General features: G+C 57.7%; 1 protein-coding gene across 1 annotated transcript in view; it reads left to right on the plus strand.

Moving 5' to 3' along the window:
• Positions 1–3,284: 3,284 nt before the first annotated feature.
• Positions 3,285–13,511, plus strand: part of SPTBN4 (spectrin beta, non-erythrocytic 4) — a gene marked incomplete at its 5' end in the record, with an annotated part of 51,190 nt that continues 40,963 nt past the window's right edge. Inside the window, 11 exon segments of the mRNA XM_059872470.1 lie at positions 3,285–3,452; positions 5,294–5,467; positions 5,554–5,645; positions 5,721–5,801; positions 5,908–6,023; positions 6,902–7,014; positions 9,368–9,555; positions 10,315–10,432; positions 10,512–10,670; positions 12,476–12,778; positions 12,861–13,011. Of these exon segments, the coding sequence (XP_059728453.1) occupies positions 3,285–3,452; positions 5,294–5,467; positions 5,554–5,645; positions 5,721–5,801; positions 5,908–6,023; positions 6,902–7,014; positions 9,368–9,555; positions 10,315–10,432; positions 10,512–10,670; positions 12,476–12,778; positions 12,861–13,011 (1,663 nt within the window).

Below are 13,511 nucleotides of genomic sequence, written 5' to 3' on the forward strand. Positions count from 1 at the left end.
CCCCAAAAACCCAAAACCCCCAGAAAACCCAAAAACCTCCAAAGAACCTTCTCAACCATCCAAAAAACCCCAAAAAAATCTCCTCAACCTCCCCCAAAAAAACCCCCAGAGACCCCAAAAAACCTCCTGGACCTTTCGGGGGGTCCCGAGTTCCACAGAGGGGTCTCAGGGTGGGTTTGGGTGCAGGAGAAGACCTTCACAGGTGGGAGAGCACCCACCTGGAGCTCCTCAGTCCCATGGGGGTCTTGGGGGGGGTTTGGGGTCTCAAGGTGGATTTGGGGTCACCTTGGTGTCCCCCAGATGATCAGGACCCATTGCAGAAGACCTTCACAGGTGGGAGAACGCCCACCTGGAGCTCCTCAGTCCCATGGGGGTCTGAGGGTGGATTTGGGGTCTCAGGATGGATTTGGGGTGGATTTGGGGTCACCTTGGTGTCCCCCAGATGATCAGGACCCATTGCAGAAGACCTTCACCAGGTGGGAGAACGCCCACCTGGAGCTCCTGGGTCCCATGGGGGTCTGGGGGTGGATTTGGGATCTCAGGGTGGTTTTGGGGTCTCAGGATGGATTTGGGGTCTAAGGGTGGATTTGGGGTCACCTTGGTGTCCCCCAGATGATCAGGACCCATTGCAGAAGACCTTCACCAGGTGGGAGAACGCCCACCTGGAGCTCCTGGGTCCCATGGGGGTCTGAGGGTGGATTTGGGGTCTCAGGATGGATTTGGGGTGGATTTGGGGTGACCTCAGTGTCCCCCAGATGATCAGGACCCATTGCAGGAGAAGACCTTCACCAGGTGGGAGAACGCCCACCTGGAGCTCCTGGGTCCCATGGTGGTCTCGGGGTGGATTTGGGGTCTCAAGGTGAATTTGGGATCTCAGGGTGGTTTTGGGGTCTCACGATGGATTTGGGGTGGATTTGGGGTCTCAGGATGGATTTGGGGTCACCTTGGTGTCCCCCAGATGATCAGGACCCATTGCAGAAGACCTTCACCAGGTGGGAGAACGCCCACCTGGAGCTCCTGGGTCCCATGGGGGTCTCAGGGTGGATTTGGGATCTCAGGGTGGTTTTGGGGTGGATTTGGGGTCACCTTGGTGTCCCCCAGATGATCAGGACCCATTGCAGGAGAAGACCTTCACAGGTGGGAGAGCGCCCACCTGGAGCTCCTGGGTCCCATGGGGGTCTGAGGGTGGATTTGGGGTCTCGGGGTGGTTTTGGGGTCTCAGGATGGATTTGGGGTGGATTTGGGGTCACCTCGATGTCCCCCAGATGATCAGGACCCATTGCAGAAGAAGACCTTCACAGGTGGGAGAACGCCCACCTGGAGCTCCTGGGTCCCATGGTGGTCTCGGGGTGGATTTGGGGTCTCAAGGTGGATTTGGGGTGGATTTGGGGTCACCTTGATGTCCCCCAGATGATCAGGACCCATTGCAGAAGACCTTCACAGGTGGGAGAACGCCCACCTGGAGCTCCTGGGTCCCATGGGGGTCTCGGGGTGGATTTGGGGTCTCAGGATGGATTTGGGGTCTCAGGATGGATTTGGGGTGGATTTGGGATCTCAAGGTGGTTTTGGGGTCTCAGGATGGATTTGGGGTCACCATGGTGTCCCCCACATGATCAGGACCCATTGCAGAAGACCTTCACCAAGTGGGTGAACGCCCACCTGGAGCTCCGGAGCCCCATGGTGGTCTGGGGGTGAATTTGGGGTCTGAGGGTGGATTTGGGGTCTCAGGATGGATTTGGGGTCACCTTGGTGTCCCCCAGATGATCAGGACCCATTGCAGAAGAAGACCTTCACAGGTGGGAGAACGCCCACCTGGAGCTCCTGGGTCCCATGGGGGTCTCAAGGTGGATTTGGGATCTGGGGGTGGATTTGGGATCTCAGGATGGATTTGAGGTGGATTTGGGGTCTCAAGATGTTTTGGGGTGGATTTGGGGTCTCAGGATGGATTTGGGGTGGATTTGGGGTCACCTTGATGTCCCGCACATGATCAGGACCCATTGCAGGAGAAGACCTTCACAGGTGGGAGAACGCCCACCTGGAGCTCCTGGGTCCCATGGGGGTCTGAGGGTGGATTTGGGGTCTCAGGATGGATTTGGGGTCTCAGGATGGATTTGGGGTCTCAGGGTGGATTTGGGGTCACCTTGGTGTCCCCCAGATGATCAGGACCCATTGCAGGAGAAGACCTTCACCAGGTGGGAGAACGCCCACCTGGAGCTCCTGACCCATGGGGTCTCCTGACCCATGGGGGTCTCGGGGTGGATTTGGGGTCTCAGGATGGATTTGGGGTGGATTTGGGATCTCAAGGTGGTTTTGGGGTCTCAGGATGGATTTGGGGTCACCATGGTGTCCCCCACATGATCAGGACCCATTGCAGAAGACCTTCACCAAGTGGGTGAACGCCCACCTGGAGCTCCTGAGCCCCATGGTGGTCTGGGGGTGAATTTGGGGTCTGGGGGTGGATTTGGGGTCTCAGGATGGATTTGGGGTGGATTTGGGGTCACCTCGGTGTCCCCCAGATGATCAGGACCCATTGCAGAAGACCTTCACAGGTGGGAGAACGCCCACCTGGAGCTCCTGGGTCCCATGGGGGTCTCAGGGTGGATTTGGGGTCTGGGGGTGGATTTGGGGTCTCAGGATGGATTTGAGGTGGATTTGGAGTCTCAAGATGTTTTGGGGTGGATTTGGGGTCTCAGGATGGATTTGGGGTCACCTTGATGTCCCCCAGATGATCAGGACCCATTGCAGAAGACCTTCACCAGGTGGGAGAACGCCCACCTGGAGCTCCTGGGTCCCATGGGGGTCTGAGGGTGGATTTGGGGTCTCAGGATGGATTTGAGGTGGATTTGGGGTCTCAGGATGGATTTGGGGTGGATTTGGGGTCACCTCGGTGTCCCCCACATGATCAGGACCCATTGCAGAAGACCTTCACCAGGTGGGAGAACGCCCACCTGTAGCTCCTGGGTCCCATGGGGGTCTCAGGGTGGATTTGGGGTCTGGGGGTGGATTTGGGATCTCAGGATGGATTTGAGGTGGATTTGGAGTCTCAAGATGTTTTGGGGTGGATTTGGGGTCTCAGGATGGATTTGGGGTGGATTTGGGGTCACCTTGATGTCCCCCAGATGATCAGGACCCATTGCAGAAGACCTTCACCAGGTGGGAGAACGCCCACCTGGAGCTCCTGGGTCCCATGGGGGTCTCGGGGTGGGTTTGGGGTCTCAGGGTGGTTTTGGGGTCTCAGGATGGATTTGGGGTGGGTTTGGGGTCTCAGGGTGGATTTGGGGTGACCATGGTGTCCCCCAGACGAGCGGGACGCGGTGCAGAAGAAGACCTTCACCAAGTGGGTGAACGCCCACCTGGCGCGCGCCGCCTGCCGCGTCGGGGACCTCTACTCGGACCTGCGCGACGGCTTCGTGCTCACGCGGCTGCTGGAGGTGCTCTCGGGGGAGACCCTGGTGAGGAGACCCACACGGCATCTTCATCATCATCATCATCGTCATCATCATCGTTACCATCTTCTACTGTCATCCTTGCCATGAGTGGTGGCATCATCATTGTCATCATCATCATCGTCATCTTCTGCTGTCAGCCTTGCCATGAGTGGTGGCGGCATCATCATCATCATCATCATCATCATCATCATCGTCATCATCATCATCATCGTCATCATCATCATCATTGTCATCTTCTACTGTCATCCTTGCCATGAGTGGTGGCATCATCACCATCATTGCCATGAGTGGTGGCATCATCGTCATCATCATCATCATCATCTTCTGCTGTCATCTTTGCCATGAGTGATGACATCATCATTCTTTATCACCTTCATCATCATTGTCATTGTCATCCTTGTCATCATCATCATCATCATCATCATCGTCATCTTCTGCTGTCATCCTTGCCATGAGTGGTGGCATCATCATCATCATCATCATCATCATCATCATCATCATCTTCTGCTGTCATCTTTGCCCTGAGTGGTGACATCATCATCATCATCATTGTCATCTTCTGCTGTCACCATTGCCATGAGTGGTGGCATCATCATCATCATCGTCATCATCGTCATCTTCATCATTGCATCATCATCGTGATGGGTGGCATCATCATCATCATCATCATTGTCTATCATCATCATCGTCATCAACAGCATGAGTCGCATCATCATCATCATCATTCTCTACCATCATCATCATCATCTCCATGACTGTCATTATGAGGATCACCATCATCATCATCATCATCATCATCTCCATGACTGTCATTATGAGGATCATCATCATCATCATCATCATCATCATCTGCATGACTGTCATTATGAGGATCACCATCATCATCATCATCATCATCATCATCATCTCCATGACTGTCATTATGAGGATCATCTTCATCATCATCATCATCATCATCATCGTGGTGATTGTCGCCATTGCTGTGAGCAGCATCATCGCCTTCATGAGCATCATCATCATCACCACCACCATGAGCATCATCATCATCACCGTCATCATCATCATCATCACCACCACTTTGAGCATCATCATCATCACCGCCACTGTCTTCATCATCGTCATCACCACCACCATCACCATCATCACCACCACCATCAGCAGCAGCACTGCCATGAGCACCACGCCCAGTTTGGGTGGAACTGGGACCTTCCCACCACCCCCATGAGCTGGGACCTCTCTACCACCCCCAGCTCCCACCATCACCAGTTTGGGTGGAACTGGGACCTCCCCAGCACCACCACCATGAGTTGGGACCTCCCCATCACCAGTTTGGGTGGAACTGGGACCTTCCAATCACCCCCAGCTCCCACCATCACCAGTTTGGGTGGAACTGGGACCTCCCCACCACCACCACCACGAGCTGGGACCTCCCCATCACCAGTTTGGGTGGAACTGGGACCTCCCCATCACCAGTCTGGGTGGAACCTGGACCTCCCCACCACCACCATGATGAGTTGGGGCCTCCCCATCACCAGTTTGGGTGGAACTGGGACCTCCCCATCACCAGTTTGGGTGGAACTGGGACCTCCCAATCACCCCCAGCTCCCACCACCACCAGTTTGGGTGGAACTGGGACCTCTCTACCACCACCACCACCACCATGAGGTGGGACCTCCCCAGCACCAGTTTGGGTGGAACTGGGACCTCCCCATCACCAGTTTGGGTGGAACCTGGACCTCCCCACCACCCCCAGCTCCCACCACCACCACTTTGGGACCGGTTCTGGTGGGGTGGGGTGGGGTGGCAGGACCCTCTCCGAGCCGGATGTCCGGGTGTCCCCCCAGCCCAAGCCGACGCGGGGCCGGATGCGGATCCACTCCCTGGAGAACGTGGACAAGGCCCTGCAGTTCCTCAAGGAGCAGCGCGTCCACCTGGAGAACGTCGGCTCCCACGACATCGTGGACGGCAACCACCGCCTGACCCTCGGCCTCATCTGGACCATCATCCTGCGCTTCCAGGTGCCACCAGGCTCCTCTCCGTGTCCTCCCCTTGTCCTCCTCCTGCTCCTCCACCTCCAGGTGTCTCCTGACCGTTCCTCCCCCAGATCCAGGTGATCAAGATCAAGACCGAGGACAACCGGGAGACGCGCTCGGCCAAGGACGCGCTGCTGCTCTGGTGCCAGATGAAGACGGCGGGGTGAGGACCTCAGGTGGTGGCATGGACCCCCCAGGAGGTCTGGTGACCCCCGGTGACCCCCGGTGTCCCCCACAGCTACCCTGAGGTCAACATCCAGAACTTCACCACCAGCTGGAGGGACGGCCTGGCCTTCAACGCCCTCATCCACAGGCACCGGTCAGCGCTGGCGGGGTGGACACGGGGGGGACCTCCTGGATGTTGGGGTCACCTCTGAGGGTTTGGGGGAGGGGGGGTCGAGGTGACCGTGTCCACCCCACCCCAGGCCGGATCTCATCGACTTCCACAAGCTGACCAAGTCCAACGCCACCTACAACCTCCAGCAGGCCTTCAACACGGCCGAGCAGCACCTGGGGCTCAGCAAGCTGCTGGACCCTGAGGGTAGGGATGGGGTCTGTCCATCTGTCCATGTGTCCATCCGTCCATCTGTCCACCTGTCCATGTGTCCATCCGTCCATCCGTCCATCCGTCCATCTCTCCATCCGTCCATCCGTCCATCCGTCCATCCGTCCATCTCTCCATCCGTCCATCTGTCCATCTGTCCATCTGTCCATCCGTCCATCTGTCCATCCGTCCATCTCTCCATCTGTCCATCTGTCCATCCGTCCATCTGTCCATCTGTCCATCTGTCCATCCGTCCATCTCTCCATCTGTCCATCTGTCCATGTGTCCATCTGTCCATGTGTCCATCTGTCCGTCTGTCCATCCGTCCATCTGTCCATCTCTCCATCTGTCCATCCGTCCATCTGTCCATCTGTCCATCCGTCCATCTGTCCATCTGTCCATCTGTCCATCCGTCCATCCGTCCATCTGTCCATCCGTCCATCTGTCCATCTGTCCACCTGTCCATGTGTCCATCTGTCCATCTCTCCATCTGTCCATCTGTCCATCTGTCCATCTGTCCATCTGTCCATCCGTCCATCCGTCCATCTGTCCATCCGTCCATCTGTCCATCCGTCCATCTGTCCATCCGTCCATCTGTCCATCTGTCCATCTCTCCATCTGTCCATCCGTCCATCTGTCCATCTGTCCATGTGTCCATCTGTCCACCTGTCCATGTGTCCATCTCTCCAGCCACATGGGGTGGGGTCATCTCCACCGTCCGGTTTTCCACCTCCGCGCCCTTTTTTTGGGAGTGAGGTTTTTATTTTTGGGAGAGGGTCAAGGTTGACGGATCAGCCCGGCATTGGTGGGACCATCCCTGGTGGTCCTGGGGTGGAGGTTTTGTGGAGGGGTCCTGACCTTCTGCCCCCCACCAGATGTCAACATGGAGGACCCCGACGAGAAGTCCATCATCACCTACGTGGTGTCCTTCTACCACTACTTCTCCAAGATGAAGGCGCTGGCGGTGGAGGGGAAGCGCATCGGGAAGGTGGGGCTTGACCCGGCTCCTGGGGGTCTCCATCCCCAGCTCCATGTGGTGTCCACCCCTTGGTCCATGGATGTCCCATCCCTTGGTCCATCCCGTTGTCCATCCTTCTGTCCATCCTTTGTCCATCCCTTGTCTGTCCCTTGTCCATCTTTGTCCATCCTTTGTCCATCCCGCTTCCATCCCTTCTCCATCTCTTGTCCATCCCATTGTCCATCCCATTGTCCATCCTTCTGTCCATCCCTTTGTCCATCCCTCTGTCCATCCCTCTGTCCATCCCTCTGTCCATCCCTTGTCCATCCCCTTGTCCATCCCTTGTCCATCCCCTTGTCCATCCCTTCTCCATCCCTTCTCCATCCCCTTGTCCATCCCTTCTCCATCCCTTGTCTATCTTTGTCCATCCCTTGTCCATCCCTCTTCCATCCCTTCTCCATCTCTTGTCCATCCCTTTGTCCATCCCTCTGTCCATCCCTTTGTGCGTCTCTTGTCCATCCCTCTGTCCATCCCTTTGTCCATCCCCTTGTCCATCCCTTGTCCATCCCTTGTCCATCCCTTTGTCCATCCCTTGTCCATCCCATTGTCCATCCCTTTGTCCATCCCTCTGTCCATCCCTTTGTCCATCCCTTGTCCATCCCTCTGTCCATCCCTTCTCCATCCCCTTGTCCATCCCTTGTCCATCCCTTGTCCATCCCTTGTCCATCCCTTTGTCCATCCCTCTGTCCATCCCTCTGTCCATCCCTTTGTCCATCCCTTGTCCATCCCTCTGTCCATCCCTTCTCCATCCCTTTGTCTATCCCCTTGTCCATCCCTTTGTCCATCCCTTGTCCATCCCTTGTTTATCCCTTGTCCATCCCTTTGTCCATCCCTTGTCCACCCCTAGGTCCACCCCCACCTCCATGGATGTTGTGTCCATCCTTGGTCCATCCCTTTGTCCATCCTTCTGTCCATCCCTTTGTCCATCCCTTGTCCATCTTTGTCCATCCTTTGTCCATCCCGCTTCCATCCCTTCTCCATCTCTTGTCCATCCCATTGTCCATCCCTCTGTCCATCCCTTGTCCATCCCCTTGTCCATCCCTTCTCCATGTTTTGTCCATCCCTTCTCCATCCCTTGTCCATCCCTTCTCCATCCCTTCTCCATCCCTTGTCTATCTTTGTCCATCCCTTTGTCCATCCCTCTTCCATCCCTTCTCCATCTCTTGTCCATCCCTTTGTCCATCCCTCTGTCTATCCTTTGTCCATCCCTTGTCCACCCCTACCTCCATGGATGTTGTGCCCATCCTTGGTCCATCCCTTTGTCCATCCTTCTGTCCATCTCTTGTCCATCCCTCTGTCCATCCCTTCTCCATCCCTCTGTCCATCCCTTGTCCATCCCTTTGTCCATCCCTCTGTCTATCCTTTGTCCATCTTTTTATCCATCCCTTCTCCATCCCTTGTCCATCCCTCTGTCCATCCCTCTGTCCATCCCTTCTCCATCCCTCTGTCCATCCCTTCTCCATCCCTTGTCCATCCCTCTGTCCATCCCTCTGTCCATCCCTTCTCCATCCCTTGTCCATCCCTCTGTCCACCCCTCTGTCCATCCCTTGTCCATCCCTCTGTCCATCCCTTGTCCACCCCTCTGTCCATCCCTCTGTCCATCCCTCTGTCCATCCCTCTGTCCATCCCTCTGTCCATTCCTCTGTCCATCCCTCTGTCCATCCCTCTGTCCATCCCAGTGTCCATCCCTCTGTCCATCCCTCTGTCCATCCCTCTGTCCATCCCTCTGTCCATCCCTCTGTCCATCCCTCTGTCCATCCCTTGTCCATCCCTCTGTCCATCCCTCTGTCCATCCCTCTGTCCATCCCTCTGTCCATCCCTTGTCCATCCCTCTGTCCATCCCTTGTCCATCCCTCTGTCCATCCCTTGTCCATCCATCTGTCCGTCCTTCTGTCCATCCCTTGTCCATCCCTCTGTCCATCCCTCTGTCCATCCGTCTGTCCATCCCTTCTCCATCCCTCTGTCCATCCCAGTGTCCATCCCTCTGTCCATCCCTTCTCCATCCCTCTGTCCATCCGTCTGTCCATCCCTTCTCCATCCCTCTGTCCATCCCTGTCCATCCCTCTGTCCATCCCTTTGTCCATCCATCTGTCCATCCCTCTGTCCATCCCTCTGTCCATCCCTTGTCCATCCCTTGTCCATCCCTTGTCCACCCCTCCATCCCCCCCCACCTCCAAGGCCATCCCACCACTCCTCCCCACCCCCCAACCAGACCACGACCACCCAACTCCTGGGCCTGGCCGGACCCTGGTGACCTCTCCAGCCCCAGGTGGCTCTCGGGGGGTTCCTGCAGGACCTCCAAGCCCACCCCAAACCCCACCAGGTGCTGGACCAGGTGATGGAGATCGCGGCCATCACGGCGCGCTACGAGGCGCTGGCGGCCGAGCTGCTGGCCTGGATCCACCACACCATCACCATCATCACCAACCAGAAGTTCGCCAACTCGCTGACCGGCGTCCAGCAGCAGCTCCAGGCCTTCACCGCCTTCTGCACCCTGGAGAAACCGGTCAAGTGAGGACCTCCTGCTGGGCTGGTGGTGGGGTGGGACCTCACCTTCCTTCTGGTGGTGGTGATGGGGAGGTCGCAGTTCAACCCAGACTGGTGGCAGTGGGACATGGGTGGTGGTGGTGATGGTGGTCATGGTCATGGGGGTGGTGGAGAGGTCCCAGTTCAACCCAAGCTGGTGGCAGTGGGACATGGGTGGTGGTGGTGCTGATCGTGGTCATGGGGGTGGTGGAGAGGTCCCAGTTCAACCCAAGCTGGTGGCAGTGGGACTTGGGGGTGGTGGTGATGGTGGTCATGGTCATGGGGGTGGTGGAGAGGTCCCAGTTCAACCCAAGCTGGTGGCAGTGGGACATGGGTGGTGGTGGTGATGGTGGGGAGGTCCCACCTGAAGGTGGTGGTGATGGGGAGGTCCCAGTTCAGCCCAAACCGGAGGCAGTGGAACCTGGGGGTGGTGGTGGTGCTGATCGTGGTCGTGGTCGTGGTTGTTGTGGAGAGGTCCCAGTTCAACCCAGACTGGTGGTGGATGTGACCTGAGGGGTGGTGAGGAGGTCCCAGCTCATCGTGGTGGTGTTGAGGAGGTCCCAGATCAGCCCAAACTGGTGGCAGTGGGACCTGGGGATGGTGGTGATGTCCCAGCTCATGGTGATGCTGATGAGGACATCCCAGTTCAGCCCAAACTGGTGGTGGTGGCACCTGGGGCACGGTGGTGACGTCCCAGCTCCTGCTGGCAGTCACAGGGACCTCCCCACCGGTGCCACCCCCCAGGTTCCAGGAGAAGGGGAACCTCGAGGTGCTGCTCTTCACCATCCAGAGCAAACTCCGGGCCACCAACCGCAAGCTCTACGTGCCCAGCGAGGGCAAGAGCATCTCCGACATCAACAAGGTGAGGACGTGGAGATGGAGTCCCACCACCCCGCTGGGGCTAGGGACCCCCGTGACCAGCCCGTGTCCCCACCCACCAGGCCTGGACCTGCCTGGAGAAGGCGGAGCACGAGCGGGAGGTGGCCCTGAGGAACGAGCTGATCCGGCAGGAGAAGCTGGAGCTGCTGGCCCAGCGCTTCGACCACAAGGCCGTCATGAGGGAGACGTGGCTCAACGAGAACCAGCGCCTGGTCTCGCAGGTGGGGTGGGGTGGGAGGGGTCATGGGGACCTTCGGCTTGGGGTGGGACAATGCCTGGGTGGGGTGGGGGTGGGGAGCGCAGTGTTGGGTGGTGGGACCTCATTGGGGTTCTCCTTGAGCAGGGGAGGGGTGGTTGGACATCTTTGACCTCCTCCTTGACCATGGAGAGGGGGTTGGACCTCATTGGTGTCCTCACTGACCATGGAGAGGTGGTGGGACCTCCTTGACCAGGTGAGGGGTGGTTGGACCTTCTGACTTTCTCCTTGACCATGGAGGGCTGGTTGAGCCTCCTTGGCCTCCTCCTTGACCAGGGAGAGGGGGTTGGACCTCCTTGATTGTGGTGGATTGGTGGGACCTCCTTGACCACCGAGGACTGGTGGAACCTCCTCAACCTCCTCCTTGACCATGGAGAGGGGGTTGGACCTCATTGGTGTTCTCATTGACCTTGGAGGGCTGGTGGGACCTCCTCGACTCCTCATTGACCACGGAGGGGGGGTTAGACCTCCTTGACTGTGGTGGATTGGTGGGACCTCCTTGACCACTGAGGACTGGTGGAACCTCCTCAACCTCCTCCTTGACCATGGAGAGGGGGTTGGACCTCACTGGGCTCCTCATTGACCATGGAGGACTGGTGGAACCTCCTTAACCTCATTGACCATGGAGAAGGGGTTGGACCTCATTGGGCTCCTCATTGATCATGGAGGACTGGTGGAACCTCCTTAACCTCACTGACCATGGATGTCTGGTGGGATCTCCTTGGTTATGGTGGACTGGTGAGATTTCCTTGACCATGGAGAGGGGGTTGGACCTCATTGGTGTCCTCACTGACCGTGAGGGCTGGTGGGACCTCCTTGACCTCCTCACTGACCATGGAGAGGGGGTTAGACCTCCTTGATTATGGTGGACTGGTGGGACCTCCTTGACCACGGAGAGGGGGTTGGACCTCACTGGGCTCCTCATTGACCATGGAGGACTGGTGGGACCTCCTTAACCTCACTGACCATGGATGTCTGGTGGGACCTCCTTGGTTATGGTGGACTGGTGGGAACTCCTTGACCATGGAGAGGGGGTTGGACCTCATTGGTGTCCTCACTGACCGTGAGGGCTGGTGGGACCTCCTTGACCTCATCATTGACCATGGAGAGGGGGTTAGACCTCCTTGATTATGGTGGACTGGTGGGACCTCCTTGACCACGGAGAGGGGGTTGGACCTCATTGGTGTCCTCATTGACCATGGAGGTCTGGTAGGACCTCATTGGCCTCCTTATTGACCACGGAGAGGGGGTTGGACCTCACTGGGCTCCTCATTGACCATGGAGGACTGGTGGGACCTCCTTAACCTCCTTGACCATGGATGTCTGGTGGGACCTCCTTGGTTATGGTGGACTGGTGGGAACTCCTTGGTTATGGTGGACTGGTGGGAACTCCTTGACCATGGAGAGGGGGTTGGACCTCATTGGTGTCCTCACTGACCGTGAGGGCTGGTGGGACCTCCTTGACCTCATCATTGACCATGGAGAGGGGGTTAGACCTCCTTGATTATGGTGGACTGGTGGGACCTCCTTGATTATGGTGGACTGGTGGGACCTCCTTGACCACGGAGAGGGGGTTGGACCTCACTGGGCTCCTCATTGACTGTGAGGGCTGGTGGAACCTCCTTGATCTCCTCACTGACCACAGAGAGGGAGTTGTACCTCACTGGGCTCCTCACTGACCATGGATGTGTGGTGGGACCTCCTCAACCTCCTCCTTGACCTAAGGAGGAGGACCCTACCCCACCCCACCCCTCTCCATCTCCCCTTCAGGACAACTTCGGCTACGACCTGCCGGCGGTGGAGGCGGCCATGAAGAAGCACGAGGCCATCGAGGCCGACATCTCCTCGTACCAGGAGCGCATCCAGGTGGTGGTGGAGCTGGCCCTGGAGATGGAGTCCGAGGGCTACTACGACACGCGGCGCATCGGCGCCCAGAAGGACAACATCCTGCGCCAGTGGGCGCTGCTGACCGAGCTGGTGCGCGCCCGCCGCGCCCGCCTCGAGCAGAACCTGGCCCTGCAGAAGATCTTCCAGGAGATGGTCTACATGATCGACTGGATGGAGGAGATGCAGGTGAGGACCGGACCGCGGAGGAGATTCGGCGTCCTGGCGAAATCCCGGCGGCGCCGGATGACGCGGTTTGGTTCTTCTCCAGGTTCTTCTGGTCTCCAAGGATCTGGGGAAGCATCTGCTGGAGGTTGAGGACCTCCTGCAGAAGCACGGGCTGCTGGAGGCCGACATCTCGGCGCAGACCGAGCGCGTCCAGGCCCTCAACGCCGCCGCGCTCAAGTTCTCGGAGCTGGAGGGTAACGGGGGCCACCAGGGTGGGTGACCTGGGGACAGGGAGGTGTTTGGCCTTGGGAAGGGCCAACCGAGGTCTTGATGGACCATGGGAGGGTCAGCCAAGGTCCTTATGGACCATGGGAGGGTCAGCCAAGGTCTTGATGGACCATGGAAGGGTCAGCCAAGATCCTGATGGACCATGGAAGGGTCAGCCAAGGTCTTGATGGACCATGGGAGGGTCAGCCAAGGTCCTGATGGACCATGAAAAGGTCAACCATGGTTTTGATGGACCATGGAAGGGTCAGCCAAGATCCTGATGGACCATGGAAGGGTCAGCCAAGGTCTTGATGGACCATGGAAGGGTCAGACAAGGTCTTGATGGACCATGGGAGGGTCAGCCAAGGTCTTGATGGACCATGAAAAGGTCAACCATGGTCTTGATGGACCATGAAAAGGTCAACCATGGTCTTGATGGAACATGGGAGGGTCAGCCATGGTCTTGATGGACCATGGGAGGGTCAGC

The sequence above is a fragment of the Haemorhous mexicanus genome, chromosome 36 (assembly GCF_027477595.1).
Source record: "Haemorhous mexicanus isolate bHaeMex1 chromosome 36, bHaeMex1.pri, whole genome shotgun sequence".
Lineage (NCBI taxonomy): Eukaryota > Metazoa > Chordata > Aves > Passeriformes > Fringillidae > Haemorhous > Haemorhous mexicanus.